General features: G+C 47.0%; 1 protein-coding gene across 1 annotated transcript in view; it reads left to right on the top strand.

Annotated features, from left to right (window-relative positions):
- The first annotated feature begins 7,188 nt into the window (after nt 1–7,188).
- Foxj2 (forkhead box J2) overlaps nt 7,189–16,654 on the top strand; it is a 27,400-nt gene continuing 17,934 nt past the window's right edge. The window contains exons 1-2 of the mRNA XM_021190424.2: nt 7,189–8,227; nt 15,460–15,806. Coding sequence (XP_021046083.1) covers nt 15,474–15,806 — 333 coding nt within the window. The 5' untranslated portion in view covers nt 7,189–8,227; nt 15,460–15,473. The remainder of the gene's footprint in view (nt 8,228–15,459; nt 15,807–16,654) is intronic.

Raw genomic sequence — 16,654 nt, forward strand, 5'->3', positions numbered from 1 at the left:
ATCCGCATTATGTGCATGCAGGAGCCAGAAGAGGTCAGAAGAGGGAGTTACTTTCCTGCAACTGGGAGTTACAGGCAGTTGTGAGCAGTGGACAGCAGGGCTCGAACCTAAATGGGAACCTCTGTTAGAGCAGCAAGTGCTCTTAATCTCTGAACCATTTCTCCAGCCCTAACTTTATTGTCACTATTGTACATGCATGTGAGCATGACACAGAGTAGTACATTTGTGACTACACATGCCCTCAGCATCCAGAGGAAAGGAGTCCAGATCTCCTGGAGCTGGAGTCACAGTAGGTGGTGGGAGAGGCTGGACTTGGTGTCCAATTGGGTCCTCTGCAAGAGCAGAAATCTTAGCCATGTCTCTAACCTGAGAATAACATGTACTCTTAAATGTTGCAAAAAGCAATATTTGGCCAATATTTTGCCATCTCTCCTTTTCTCTTGGTCCCTTGATTATTCTGAGACAAACTTCAGACATTTCATGCTTAAGTACTCTAATACACATTTTTAAATATCCCTTAAAAATAATGGAATTTCATTAATCCACCTTTGTTTTTTTTGTTTTTCTTTCTTTTTTTTTTTTTTGGCTTTTTGAGACAGGGTTTCTCTGTGTAGCCCTGGCTGTCCTGGAGCTCACTCTGTAGACCAGGCTGGCCTCAAACTCAGAAATCCACCTGCCTCTGCCTCCCAAGTGCTGGGACTAAAGGTGTGCGCCACCACGCCCGGCTGTTTTTTTTGTTTTTCAAGACAGGGTTTCTCTGTGTAGCTTTGGCTGTCCTGAAACTCACTCTGTAGACCAGGCTGGCCTTGAACTTATAGCATCTGTGTGTACTTCTGCCTCCTGAGTGCTGGGATTAAAGACTTACACACCACCACTACCTGGCCCATTGTTTATTATTTCCTTCCTTCCTTCCTTCCTTCCTTCCTTCCTTCCTTCCTTCCTCCCCCTCTTTTCTTTTTTCCATCCCATTCCTCCTCCCCCTTGTCTCCAAGAAGATGTCCCCCCCCCATTGTTTGTGCGTGTGAGTGCAGGTGTTCAGAAGTGTCACATCCCCTGGTTGTCCAACATGGGTACTGGGACTGGAGCTCAGGTCCTCTAGGAAAGTGTGTGCTCTTAAATCACTGAGTCATCTCTCCAGCCCCCTGAATAATTATTTATCTAGTTTTTTTTTTTTTTTTTTTTTTTTTTTTTTTTGAGACAGGCTGGTCTCTAATTTGCTACCTACATAGCTGAGAATAATCTTCAACTATGGGTCCCCTTGTCTGTACCTCCTAAGTGCTGGGGTTACAAGCATATGTTACTATGCTTAGCTCCCTTACATACCTAAAAATGTAAGAAATATTGATACTAAGCAGCATGCGGTGGCACACATCTCTCTACTGACTGCATTTGGGGGGGCAGAGGCAGGCCTGTGGGTTTAATGCCAGCCAGGGCTACATAGTGAGACTCAGAAGAAATTTGAATTCTTGGTATTACCAAGTGAGTATTGAAACTTTACCATGTGCCTTATAGTATTTTTTCCCAATTGCCCTATTCCAATCAGGATTCCCCCTAAAGGTTTGCATCCCATATTTTATGGACATATCTCTTGGTCCATAGTAATTCAATTGACTGTTGAGCATTTTAAGCCCCTTTTCTTTCTAGCCCACTCCTCTAATCTAAAGGTATTACATAGATGAAGTCATGCAAGTCTTCTGAAAACTATGAAATACATTTTTTTTTTTTTTTTTTTGGTTTTTCGAGACAGGGTTTCTCTGTAGAGCTCTGGCTGTCCTGGAACTCACTTTGTAGACCAGGCTGGCCTCGAACTCAGCAATCCGCCTGCCTCTACCTCCCGAGTGCTGGGATTAAAGGCGTGCGCCACCACGCCCGGCTGAAATACATATTATTATCTTTCTATTTCTAATGAGGAGAAACAGTTACAAAAGCAGTGATAAATTTAGTTATTACATTTCAAAGCTGATGCTTGTGTATACAAACTTTTGTCATATTCCACAGGATATATTGTCTTTAAAAATGACCATTTGATCAGGAGTTCAAAGTCATCCTTTACTATATAATTAAGTTCAAGGCCAGTTTGGGCTATAGGAAAATTCTTTTCAAAAGGAAGAAAAAGAAAAGGCTTGTAAAATGTGTCTATGATATGTTAATTACATATGAAGAGTTGCAGGGCCTGGAGAGATGGCTCTGTGGTTTGGAGGAAGTACTGCTCTTCCGAAGGACTCAGGTTTACTCTGCAGCATCTAAGGAGGCTCACAACCATCTGAAACTCCAGCTCCAGGGAATCCAAGGCTCTCTTCTGCACGCGGGGAGCACCGGTAGACATAGGCACAAGCACACAGACCAACAAATATACACATAATAAAAACGAAAAATAAATGTTAAGAAACAATGACACATGCCTTATCATAGAGGATGAATTCTCACATTTTAATTTTTAAAATTTTCTTTATTTTTATTTTATGTGCATTGGTGTTTTCCCTGCATGTATGTCTGCATGAGGTTGTCAGACCTTGGAGTTACAGATAGTTGTAAGCTGTTATGTGGGTGCTGGGAACTGAACCCTGGACCTCTGGAAGAGCAGTCAGTGCTCTTCACCACTGAGGCATCTTGCCAGCCCCTATTTTTTTTTTTAAAAGGATTATTGTGTGTAGAGGGGCATGAGTGCCACATTATGTGGAGGTTAGGGAATAACTTTGTAGAGTCTGTTCTCTTTCCAGGGATCAAAATTCAGGTCACCAGGCTTCTGTGGCAAATGCCTTTACTCTCTGAGCCATCTCAAAGTCTCCTCGTTTTCTATTTTAATCGACATCTTCCTTATCAATCAAAAGTAAAGAAAGGATGAATGCAAGTTCCTCCTCCTGTTTTAGGTCAAACCAAACCAAACCAAACTAAAACAAAACAAAAACAAGCAAGCAAACAAATAAAACTAAATCAGGCTTAGTGGTATTCTCTCCGCATCCTCTTCCTTCTTACATTCTGGCAAGTGTGTCAATGCACATGCCTCAATGTGTGTGTGGAGGTCAGAGGACAATCTGTAGGAGTTGGTCTTCTACTGTTGGGGTTCCAGGAATCAACTTTGGTCAACAGACCTATGGGCAAGTGCCTTTACTCATTGAGACATCTCACTGGTCCCAAAACTACAAATAATTACATAAGCAAACCCCACATAAACACTAACTATAGACAACAGCAAAAACTGAAGAAAACTAAAATGATCTCTAAATTATTTAGTGCATTTCTACACACACACACACACACACACACACACACAAATAAATATCACATACTACATTTTTTGAGTTTATATAATTACACCATTTTCTCTTCCCTTTCTACCCTTCTGAGGTTCCTATGTGCACTCCCTCCCTCATCCCTTTCAAAGTTATGGCATATATATATATATATATATATATATATATATATATATATGTATATATATGATCTACATATTACACACACACACACACAAACCTGCTTCAGTCCATCTAATGTAACTTGTATGTACATGTTTTCAGGGCTGACCATTTGGTGATGGATAACTAATCACTGTGCACTTCCCTGGGGAGGATTATTTCTCCCGCTCTCGACTTTCCTTAGGTGCTGTGGTCCTTTGTCTAGGGTTGAGGCCTTGTGAGCTTTGCCCCTTCCAATAGCGTGTCTATTGGTGCCATACTTGTTCAGATACATATTTTTAAAAAGCACCTATTTGATTATATTAGGCAAACTATTATGATGCAATTTTATTTAATTTTTTTATGTGTATGTGTGTGTGCCTAAGTGTACATATGTGCACAATGAGCACATAGGAGCCTGAGGAGAGGAGAAGAGATGTTGGATCTCCTGAAACTGGGGTTATATCAGGTTCTGAGCTGCCGTGTGGGTGCTGGGAACCAAACCCAGGTCCTCTGCAAGCAAAATGTTCTTACCTGATGAGCCATCTCCCCAGTTCCTGAAATGTAATTTTCTCATTCAAATACAGACAGACATATAAAAATGATTGGTTAAAGTTATCATGCCCACTTCCAAATATTTAAATGATACTATAGCTAGACATGGTGGTACAAGCCTTTGATCCCATGAACTGAATGATGATATATAAAAATAAAAATGACTTAATCATCCTATCTCCAGGATTAAATATAATTACTCTTTATTTCTCAGAAGAGTTTGTTTGGGCTCACATAGAATTAAATAAAATTATTCTTTTAAATACCAAACAATATTCTATTATGTAGATTACTATAACTTCTTATATATTTGCCTTATTTTAGATCTAGTTTGCTTCTATAAAAATGTTACAGCCAATGTCTAATATATATGAAACAATATTTGAGGTTTTTATTCTTGCCATTTTTTAAGGAAAAAAGATCCTAATTTTTAGTTTTTCACTTAAAAAAAGGACTTTTATTTAAAACTTCAATTATGTACATGTGTGTGGGTCTTGCATGTGAGTGCTGCCCTCAGAGGTGCTGGGTCCTTCTGGAATTACCGACAGTTGTGAGCACTGTAAGTGGGTGCTGGAAACCCAACTCTGGTCCTCTGTGAGAGTGGTGTGTCTCCAGACCCTAGCCTTTCCATTTTATGTTACTGCTACCTCTGGTCCCTGCCCTGCAAATATCAAATACCAGAAACACCAGAAAGTGTTGAAAAGTTAAACAAACCGTCCAACACAGACCCAGAGATGTTTACAAACGACTTCAGACTCTGAAGCCCAGGCTGAGCCTGGAATTCACTATGAAGCTTGGGCTTGCCTCAAACTTGTGGCAATACTTCTAGCTCAGCTTCAGATGTGCTGGGGATTATAGGTGTGGGCCACTCTATGTCCAGCTCCTTTGATCTGTCTTAGAGAGCTTCTCACTAGCTCAGTCGGTAGAAAGCTTGCCTCAGTGCTGGATTCGTGAGGCTGGGGTGATGCTCTGGAGCTAAGAGCGCTTGCTGCTTTTGCCAAGGAGCCGGGCAGTTCCTAGCATCCACAGTCAGGCATCTCACAACCACCTGCAACTCCAGCTCCAGGGAATCCCATACCCTCTTCTGTCCAACAAGAACATCTGTACCCCCCCCCCCCAGAGATGCTTAATTTAAAAACAAAAGAGCTATCTTGAAACAAAACAAAACCACTAACAGTGCCTGTGCACACAGGCCTGTAATTCAGCACTTGGGCAGGTGGAGACAGGAGGCCAGACATTTAAACTTATCTATTTATGTTTACATGTATGAGTGTTTTACATGCATGTGTGTGTGTGTGTGTGTGTGTGTGTGTGTACACACCACCTGTGTGCCTATGGAGGTAACTAGAGGGTATTGGTTCCCCTGAGACTCTTACAGATGGTTGTGAGCTTACATGTTGGGGTTGGAAATTGAACCTGGGTCTTCTGGAAGAACAGGTGCTCTGAACTTCAAGCCAACGCTTCACCCAAGGATCAAAAGTTTAAAGCCATCCTTTGCTACATAGAGAGTTTGAGGCTAGCCTGGGCTATAAGACCTATTTTATAACAATGCCCCCCCCCCCCTTCCCCAACTCATTACATAGTGTAGACTGGCCTTGAACTACTGCTCTTCCTGGTTTCTCCTCCCCAGTGTTGGGATCATAAATCCTTGCCATTGTATAGGGTTTGTGCTTTTGTGGTGCTAAGGTTAGAGGCCAGGGCCTCATGCTTGCCAGGCAAACCCTCGACCAGTTGAGCTGTAAGTCTAGCTCTGTCTTATCCTTTTTACAGACAGGGTCTCATGATGTAGTCTAGCTGCCCTTGAACTCAAGATCCTCCTCTATACTCACAAGTGGGTGCCACCAGGTTGGAGGATATGAATCTTTTCACACGGACACTGGAAGTGTGGGGAGGGAAGCGGCTTTGTTGGGGGTGGTGGTGGTGGTGGGGGAGCTCACTGACTGGCAATTTGAGAATGACATGTTTTCCCAGTTCAAGCCAAGGATGTACTAGAGGTTTAGAACCTGGCTCTAAGGTCATTTGGGTTGAATACCTGACACAAAGTAACACTACTGATTACATAATGGTGTGAATTACATGGACTCAGACTCAAACAGTATCTTCAAGCTGTAGTTACACTCTAAAGGCCTGATATTGCTGCATGGAATTGCCAGAAGAATCAAATGTGATAACACATGAAGAGTGTGAAGCCGTAATGCAGACGTTGTATGTGTAATGTAGTTATATGTACAAGAACGTAAGTAAACGGCGGTAGTATATATTTAGCCAGAAGACAAATGACATCACTTTCTACAGGGAGTCATCAAACTGTCATCTTTTTGAGCAATTCAAATATCAAGTGAACAATTTCTTTTGCCTTATCATTTTATAATAGAACACAATTGGAGAAAAGTAAGCCAGAGGGTGATATACCTAAGAGTTTGTACTGGAATAGCATGACTGGAGAGGTAAGAGATGGGCTACTCTGGTTCTATTTCCTGTCCCAGGATGGAGATTATTCTGTAAGAAGTAGAGGCATGCGCCGAGACCATTCTATCTACCTGTGGCACTCAGGGTAGCATATTCTATAGAAATGTCACTTGACTTTAACACAAAGGTAAAAAAAATGACATTTTATAGGCATGTCAAGGGAAACGAATAATCATGCTTTGAACCCTTTGTATACTGGACCATTTTAAAAAGCATCTCGTAAATCATTTCCTTTGGTGACTGCGACATCCATATTAGTAGACAGGCCAGAGTAGCATTGTCCCTTCTTCAGAGGCTATGCTTCCAGAAACTAGGGCCTTGCACAAGTTTGCAGAGCCGAAACTAACACAAGACCCCATTTCCCGATGCTCATTTCTCTATAACAGATTCATCTATCTTTTTATACATCCTCTATCCAATCTTTCACTGACCTCCAGGATAAGAGTAAACTTTAACTTCACGCCCGGCCCCATAACCCTTTATAAGCTGTCTGGAAGAGAAAGAGAGGAGCCATCAAATGCGTTTCTGAGAAAACTGGGAATACTTGTCTTAGGCGTAGACCACAGCACAATGAGAGGTGTGTGTGGCCGTTAGCGTGGACGCTGGCATCGCCAGTGCCCGGGACGGAGGGCCGGCGACCCGTGGGCTGCGGGGCTCCACGATCCTCCTTAACCCGCGCCGGGAGGCGGCGGCCGCGGCGGCGGGAGGGGGAGGGGCGCGGAGCGCGGCGCCGAGGCCGGGGAGGAGCCGGGGCCTGCAGCGGAGCCGAGCCGAGCCCGAGCCGAGCCCCGACGCGCTCCGTCCGCCTGCCGGCTCCAGGGAGCCCCGACCGGCCGGAGCCTCAGAGGTGGCAGCGCGGGGAGCTCCACGCGCCGGGAAGCGCGGCGGACAGGGGACGCGGTCAGGGAGGCGCTGCCGCCCGGCAGCGGGTGACGGGAGCGGGGACCGCGGCCTCCGGGACCCTGCTGCCCAGGCCGGCCGGCCGGGCGGGAGCGGGAGTGCGAGGACCCCACCCTCGGGACACCCAGTGCCGGGACCTGCTCCCTCTCCCTCGGGAGGGAGGACCCTCCCTACTCTCGGGACAGCGAGAAGAGATCGCCGCAGGGCACGCGGCTGTCCCTCCCACGGTGGCTCCAGAGGAGACCCCCAGAAGTCGGGAAGGGTAGTGAGACCTGAAGGACCCGGAGTGAGACCTCTCTCACGTCTCAGCGCACTCCAGACAGTTTGGGACTTTTGAGGCAGAGAGAAAGGGAGCCATGCCTGTGGAGTAGGCACCCCGCATCCCACCCGGGACTCACCGCAGAGAGGCGTCCTGATACGCACAAGCCAAGACCCTCCAGGGAACCGCCAGGAATTGGTTCCAGTTTGCTGGAGAGTAGAAGACCTCGCCCCTCAACTTCCGTGCACCTAGACAGTGGACCGGGGCAGGGCCCCTCCGCTCAGATCTCCAACTGACAGGAGCCCTCAGCCCCTGAAAGATCCAGTTTGGGGGGGAGGGGGATTCCCCCAAAGGGGAGGAGACAACTCCTGGCTGGGAGAGGCTCCTCCCCTCCTCCCTAGGGTAGCAGGCAGGGTGTGGGGGGTGTGCCATCTTCCCCAGGTAGGTCCTCCCTCTCCCCCTCCTCCTCCTTCGGCTCCTCTTCCTCAGGGGACTCAGTTCCCTGCTCCAGCCTGGGAGGCTCCACCAGGCACTGGAAGAGTCACTGAGGATGCCACCTGTCACCTGCCTCTGAAGAGGGGAATCCCTGCAACCTCAAACTTCTGTACCAGGTGGTTTCCTCCAGCGGCGGGGGGAACCTTGGAGACAGGTTAGTGCTTTCTGTTCTGTAGTCTTTAGACACCAGGAGGTGTGGGGGGCGGAAATGGTGGAACTTAGGGTTCATTCGAAGGGAAGAAGACCCCTGGGAAATGGCTTCCGATGGAACTTCTGCACATGTTGCTTCAGAGACTCAGAAATGGCCTTTTAAGATTTTGGAGAGTTGGGTCATTTGCAGTCCCTAGAGAAGTTGATGGTCTGGCCTGAGAACCGACAACAGGTGCGTTTTCAGGACACAGCACAATGAGAATCCCACAGTACTGTCCGTCTTTGGGTCTTGTCCTCTGGTGACTGGACCTGCAGTAAATGACCTGCAGTCGTGGGGGCATTTTATGGATTGTATTGTATCATCCAGGACATGCCTAAGTCAGTTTAATATTCAACAGACGTCTTCTTTCCAGTCTATTACAATGACTGCTTGCCTGACTGGCGACCGATCCCCGCCCACTCTGTCTTGGATCCCAGGAGGGAGGCCCCTTTTGACAACCCCGCTTCAGGCTGGGTATCTGCCTCTCTGTGTAAAATCCAAAGGGAGATGCGAATGCACATGTCCTGAGATGAGAAGAAACTGTCAAGGCAATGCACCTTGGTGGGCTGGAGTCTTCCCAGATACCAGCTCTGCCTTAGTCCCCTCATGGGTCCTGCCATTCGCTGGCCGGTGCTCAGGAAAAATCAGCTGAATGGAGGAAGAAAGGAAGGTGCTTCCTAGCTTCCTTCCACCCGTCCCTCTGTCCCTCTATCTGCGTGAGCTGTCCACCAGGGAGGTCTGACCTCTGAGGAGTTTATTTTAGAGTCTCCTCCAGGAAAACACTTAGTGATCTCATCAGCTCCTTGCTCTCTCCTTTAGTTCTGGGTCCCAGGAACCTTGTGTTGAAATTTTTCTTCCTACTATAGGGAATCCTCAAAATCAAAAGTCTTTAGAAAGAGCAGGAGAAGACATGCTAAGAAATCTTCCTGGTTGAGCTGGAGTGGCGTTGGTAGCAGAGCTCTGATTTTTCACCCGAGGTCACTAGCTGGGGACCTGCACTTCCTGTCTGGTGGTTGGACCATGCCTCGTCTTCTGTGTGGAGCTTCCTCCCCTTGGGTTTTCAGTCTCTGCCTCCCTATATGGGCCACGGGTGGATTGCCTGTGTTATCCAAACCTTTGCCTGTCCACTTGATCCTTGGAAGGTACCTGTCGTGGTGATGGGCGAAACAGGACCGTGGTCCACAGGTTCAATGGCTGGTCTGTAGAATGATGTACATGTTTCTCAGAGGGAATGACTGTGGCTTGCTGTCTGTGTTTTGAGTATGTACATGGAGAAGACTATCCTGGTTGGTGGCTTTTAGACTGTGCTTTGATCCCTTAGAATCATTTCTGGCAGGCCTGTAGAAGCAGGAGACTCTCTGCCAAAACCCAGAAGAGATGAGGGTGCAGACAACCAGTCGGGAGAAAGCCTAGCCTAGCCCTCACCCACCGGGGGAATTCCCATGACCCCCTCTTGGAGTCACCCCAAGATGCTTGGCAGGCCTTTCCCAGGTTGGACCTGTTTTCTTCCAGGACTGGTAGGAAAGTTTCATCGTGGGTGCCTCCGGTCTTAAAAAAGATGACGGCCCTTTACTTCCACGTCTAGAACTGCCTCTCCCAGTTTTGAAAGAGATGTGCCAGCCGTGGCTGTGGTCTGTTCCTTACAGAGCACTTTATCAGATGCCAGAGTGTGGCTTCTGAGTGGCACAGTGTGGGCTGTGTGGTGTCGCTGCTCCAGGCAGACCACTCATTCAGCTGTTTCTGCTGGGACAAGTTCCCGTAACTCTCTTGCCTCTCAGTAGTCAGTGAGGGGCTGCTTGCATTAACTGCTTCAGAGTGTATTGTTTTCCAGACTGTATCTTATGACTGCACCTAAATCCCCTGAAAGACAGGTGATGGTATTTTCCCCTTTTCTATGTCCTCTGAGGCTTCCCGATCTCAGAAGTCAGTACTGGGTTGATGAACTCAAGGGAAATGTTTGAAATTCTGAGGTTCTGACAGCCACTGCAGGCTTGCTTCAGACTCAGCAATATGATCACTGCATGTCTGATGCTGTCTCTGCGATCTACTATAATTTTTTGATGTTCTCTTTTCTTTAAAGATTTATTTCTCTTGTATTATATATATATATATATATATATATATATATATATATATATTTTTTTTTTTTTTTTTTTCCTCTGCGCATAGGCACACCAGAGGAGGGCATCAGGTCTCATGGGACTAAGGTTACAGATGGTTGTGAGCCACCATGTGGGTGCTGGGAATTGAATTCAAGTCCTCTGGAAGAGCAGCCAGCGTCCCTAACTGCTGAGCTATCTCTCTGGGACCTATCCCTTTCCATTAAAACACTTTGGTGTTGGGCAGTGAACTGTGGGCTGCACCTGCATGTTACACACACTGAGCCATACATACAGCAAACTGATAGTCCTTTTTTCTTCATTCAAAAACAAAGGCTCACTTACTAAGTGCTTTAAACATCCTAAAAAACATTAGATAATCCCCACAGCTCTTGTAGGAACAGTTAACCTTCATTTAAAAGAATTCTAAACTAGGTGGTGGTGGCACACACTTTTAATCCTAGCACTTGGAGGCAAAAGCAGGTGGATCTCTGAGGTCAGGGCCAGCCTGGTCTACATAGTGAGTTGCAGGACATCTGTATAGCCAGGACTATGTAGAGAAACCCTGTCTCAAAAAACAACAACAACAACAATTTTTTTTTTAACTTTTTAGATTGTTTTTGTGTGTGAGTAATAGTGTCTCACTATATAGCCATGGCTGGCCTTAGCTCAGGCTGTCTCAAACTCATGGCAGTCTTCCTGTTTCAACCTCCGAGAGTCCTACCAGAACAAACTTGAGTCACCTTAGCTAACTTGTTAGAATTTTTTATTTTATTCTTACAGAGATAGAAATTAAGATACTGAGAAGCTAAAATGACTCGTCTAAATGACAGCTGAGTTGAAAGCCAGGCAGCCTGACTGATCACGAGGGAGGCTGTTAGTTTTGGCATGACGTGCAGCTCAGGAGGTTCACTCCTGGATACCAGACTTGGGTACCATGTGGAGAACAGTTACTAGCTGTTTGGGTAACATGGGCAGTAAACAGCGCAGGTTCTCGAGGATCTCACAGGTCCCATCCCATTGGCTGCTCATGCCCCAAGAAGACTTTGCGTTTGGCTCTGTTTTGTTTGCTGCCTTCCCACAGCACTGCAGCCGTCATTAGCTGTCCCGTGGATGTGATGGAGTCTGCCCTTTGGCTGCCTTTCCCAGATTCTGTGTGTTTCCTTCCAGCATGCAGAGAAGAATGTGGCCTGACTCAGGTTCTGCCCAGGCCAGTGGCATGAGGCCCACCTGGAGAGAGAGGGCTGGGTAACTAGGTTGGCTGGCCGGAGAAATGGAACTACCTCTTGTTTGCTTTTCTAATAATAGCCCTGGGCATTAGCCTTGTGCCATTATTTTGGGGATCATGGAATGTGTGGCAGCTACGAGCTCATTAGCTTCATTCCTGTCCCTCCAGGGACGAAGCTTTGGTAGGGGCTATGACTTCATCTCTTTTACTGGAGGGGGAAACTGAGGCATCAAGACTTCACCAGGGAGCAAGGGATAGCTAAGGGCATGTAGTGAGTCAGTTCTGGGGTTGGGAATAGGAGAGAGGAAGCTCAGTCAATCTCCACTGCCCTCTATGAATGGGGAAGTGAGGAGGTAAGGACGTGGGCCAGGCGAAGGAGCCCAGTTCTGAGAGACCAGGAGGACCAAGCCCTGTGAACTCCGTAGGCTTCATGCTGGAATGTATTCTGAGCACTGAGGTTTGCATTTGGCGGGCTGCCCTGGGGGGAAGGAGTAGTGGAGAAAGGTTAGTGTCTCTCAGTGTCCTGTGGGGCAAGGGTGCAGGACAGCTAGCAAGAGGCAGGTGTGTGTGTGTGTGTGTGTGTGTGTTTCCCTTTTAGAAATGCCTGGTGGTTAGCGCGTGTCAAATGGGCCTCTACACACTTCAAATCCACCCACACAGTTCAGGTTAGGGTCAAAAGTATTTCAGAGGAAATAACTGAAATTTTCTGACTCTAAAGATGAGGTTTCCTGGGGTTCTTTCCTGGGAGATAGTGGAGGTTAAGGGACTGATGTCTCTTGACCCAGTTATCTGGGAAGCTGATGCAGGAGGATTGCTTGAGCCCAGGAGTTTAAGACCAGCAGGGACAGTGTACACACACACACACACACACACACACACACACACACAACTGCGAGGGCAGTGGCTGACTGACTAGGGAATAGGGTAACACATCTTTCCAGGCCTCTTCCTGGAATGACCCCAGTCCTTAGGAATTTGCTTATTGGAATATCATTGTTGATCTTAAAGAACCCACCTATGGAACGGACGGCCACTGCTTGCGTGTTCCCTGCTGTAGTCCAGAGGCCAGGGTGTTTTGACACAGCAAAAAGCTAGAAGGTGTGTGGCTTCCTGGAAAGATGACGTGTCCCTATTGTTTCCCAAGTTTCCATGTTCATGGTTTGGGCAAGGTGGTGACATTCAGTTGGAAAGGATGGCTCTGGTGAGAGAGCTGACGCTGAATGGGTAGGCTTTCTTGGTGCCAGTTACAGACATGGTCCCTTTGTTTTTCTCTGCCCAAACAACTCTTGAGGTGTAGTTAAGGCTCTTGCTTCCTAGACCCTTGAGGCAAGGAAGATGTTTCCTGCAGCTTTGTAGACTAGGTGTGTTGCTGGTTGGGAGCACTGGGCCAGGTACATGTGAGCACAGGTTGATTTCAAGGGTGGGACCTGGTCTGGAGGGGAGTGAATGAGAATTCTGGGCTGTAGGGAAAGGGCCTGTCTGTGTGGAAACTACCGTTTAGGATGAGAAAGTGAACGCCTGAAAGGTATGTCACAGTGTGGGTGGGGGGTTAAGAGAGACGCTAGGGGTCCTGTTTGAGACAAGTGTTGGAGTTTGCCAAGTGTGTGAGTCTGCATCCTTGTAGGTGTCTGGTCGGGTGTGGTCTGGTCACGGGTCTTTTGGCTGGGGATTGGAAGACAGGGTACTAATCACCGGCAGGCTAAGTTCTGAGGGGGGTAGTCTTGGCTCGTGCAGAGTACTGCCCTGGTGGGACTGAGCAAGAAATGCTCGCTGGAATCTGGCGGCTGTGCAGGCACAAACCTGTTACACAGCAAGGGCTTAAGGGGTTTGCAGGCTTCAGCTCCGAGGAAGTGCCAAATGGCTACTTGAGGGGTTCCAGTTTGCCTCACTAGACCACGCAATACAGATACTGTCACTCTCCTCCACTAACTTGTCACACCTCCCCGGTGGTGAGAGCCTAGGCAGTTTGGTTGGCGGCAGGGCTGGCAAACATCAGGCGTGGGCGGAATCGAAGCTCTAGGAGTTTGCATGGAGGTGCAGCCAGCCTGCGTGCCGTGCCGGGCTGGGAAGGAAGGAGGGAGGAGAAGGGCGGGTAAGGGGAGCCAGCTCTTACTTAGCCTTACGGAGGCTATTTTTAGCCAGGCTATCTGATTGTTACCGGTGTGCACACAGCTGGGTGTCTCCCTGGCTCGGTAAAGCCCAGCAGGCCTGGAAGGTGGGAGGGCCTTGTTGATGACTTCTTCCTGGTGCTGGTGTCTGTGGGCTGGAGCGTGCTAGCGGGAGCTTTAAAGGTGTGAGGGCAGCGGTGTACTCAGGAACTGTCTCTTCTGTGTGGCTTTGTGCTCTGTTGGTAATGTATGCCGTGAATATGTTGTGATCTCTGTGTGCGCGCCATTGTCCACGCGTCATTCTTGTACCTTGCTGATGCTGGTTGTCATCATTTGTTTATTTGTTTAGTGTGGTGCTGGTGACCGAATCCAGGGACTCAGGCAAGTACTCTACGCTGAGTCACATTTGCAGCCCCCTTTTGGTTTTTAATTTCTTTTAAAAAGTTACTTATTTTATATCTATGAGTGTTTTGCCTGCATGTATGTATGTATGTATGTATGTGTATCGTGTGTGTGTGTGGGGGGGCAGGTGTGTGCACTTGCGCATCATGTTCTAAGAGATCAAACAAGGTATTGGATTCCCTAGAATTGGAGTGTATAGGTGGCTGTGAGCTACCATGTGGGAGCTGGGAACAGAACCCGAATCCTCTGCAAGAGCAATGAGTGTTCTACACTGCTGAGCTATCTCTTACCCCGGTTTTACTTTTTATTTGAGACAGGGTCTCACTAAACTGCCCAGGCTGCCTATGACCTCACTGTGTAGCCCAGGCAGATCTTGAAATCGTGATCCTGCTGCCTCAGCCTCTGGACTCTTTGAGATTACAGACCTGTGCTTCCAGACCCAGTCACTTGTTTGAATCTGCACTTGGGCTATGTTTAATTTGCTTTATGTTAGGCATGTGTGTGATAGCTGAGTGCTCGTGTTTAGTACGGAAATAGTTTTAAGAGTGTCAATGTGTGCTTCATTAGTGCATACTCATGTTTACTCCGTCTTTCCATGTGCTATTGCTGTGTACTTGTAGATGCTATATATAAACATACAAGTGTCATGTAATTGGAGAATAGACATTGGCTAATTTTACCTGCTGTCTAAGTGGGGTTGATTTTTTTAAAAAAATTATTCTTATATTGAGTTAAAAAATTGTGTTGCAGGGTTATAAAAAGAATTGAGGGAATAATTCATTTTTTGTGGGGTTTTCTATCTGATCCTTTGTGAAGGGAGAGGTTACATAGTCATATTCTCCATTAAGAAGAACCCTGGCAGTGGTGCATGTCTTTAACCCCAGTACTTGGGAGGCAGAGGCAGGCAGAGGCAGGCAGATCCCTGTGAGTTTGAGGCCAACCTGGTCTACAGAGCAAGTTCCAGGACAGCCAGGGTTACACAAAGTAACCCTGTCTAGAATTATAAATAAATAAATAAATAAATAAATAAGAAGCACTCCATCATCTGGCGGATGATTGGTACTTGTACTTGGTCATCTCAGGAGAGGGTTATTAAATGGGAATTAAAATGGAAAGAGGCTGCTTGCCCTCCACATTAGAAGTGGAGTTAACAGGGCTGGTGAGATGGCTCAGTTCAAATCCCAGCAACCACATGTTGGCTCACAACCAGCCGTAATGAGATCTGACGCCCCCTTCTGGTGTGTCTGAAGACAGATACAGTGTACTTACCTATAATAATAAATACATCATTTTTTTAAAAAAAGAAGTGGAGTCAACAGAGGAGATTCATCTGCCTTCCTACTTTGTCCTTCTCTGCAGAACCCAGAAGTACAATGGCCTCCGACCTGGAGAGTAGCCTCACCTCCATAGACTGGCTGCCACAGCTGACTCTCAGAGCCACTATTGAGAAGCTTGGGAGCGCTTCTCAGGCTGGGCCTCCAGGGGGCGCCCGGAAGTGCTCCCCAGGCTCGCCCACAGATCCTAATGCCACCCTCAGCAAAGATGAGGCAGCGGTCCACCAAGATGGCAAGCCACGGTACAGCTACGCCACCCTCATCACCTACGCCATCAACTCCTCCCCAGCTAAGAAGATGACTCTCAGTGAGATTTACCGCTGGATCTGCGACAACTTCCCCTATTACAAGAACGCTGGCATCGGTTGGAAGGTAGGATTGTTTCTGTGAGCTGGGCTCATTCATACCTAACCTTTAGAAACCTCTGCTTTTGTTTCTAACTATAACCTAGTCTGGTTCACTCTGCCTTGTCTTAGGGATACGTAAACTCAAGATCCCTTATCTTCTACCCCTGCTTCTACTTACTTTAAAGTTCATCAGCTTCAAAAGTGGAAACACTAGTGATGCCAAGCATTAAATATAGTGAAGTGGCAGGTGCTGTTGTTGCCATACCCTCTCATTGTCTGGTTCCCCAAAAGGGCAGTCTTTGATTTCATGTCTTTCTTGTTGCTCTGCTCTGTTCAACTCATTGAGCAAGGAAAGGTATGACTCCTAATTTGGTAGGAAACTCATCAACTTCTGTAGCTTCCTTGCAGACAGTCATCATCTTCTGGAGCATTGTATATGAAGAAACGAAGAATAATTAGCATCTTTACCAGTAGCTGGTTCACTAGCAAGTAATGAGGTTGGTAGGTGGAGACCATGGGAGTCTTCTTTGAAGAGGAGAAAGAAGGTTGATATTAAACTGTATATATTTTTAGCCAGGTGTAGTGACACACACCTTTAACCCCAGCACTTTGGAAGTATAGGCAGGTGGACCTCTGAGTTCAGGGCCAGTCTGGTCTACATAGCAAGTTCCAGTTCAGCCAGAGCTATATAGTGAGACCCTCCCCCAACCGAAACAGACCCCCCCCCCAAAACCAAAACACACAAACCACAAAGATCTGTCTGTCTGTCTGTCTGTCTGTCTGTGTGTCTGTCTATTTTGTGACAATGTCATGTGTGGCTCAGGCTGGCCTGGCCTAGAACTCACGATGTGGCTGAAGCTGACCTTGAACTAC

Source organism: Mus pahari, chromosome 2, assembly GCF_900095145.1.
Source record: "Mus pahari chromosome 2, PAHARI_EIJ_v1.1, whole genome shotgun sequence".
NCBI classification, from domain to species: domain Eukaryota; kingdom Metazoa; phylum Chordata; class Mammalia; order Rodentia; family Muridae; genus Mus; species Mus pahari.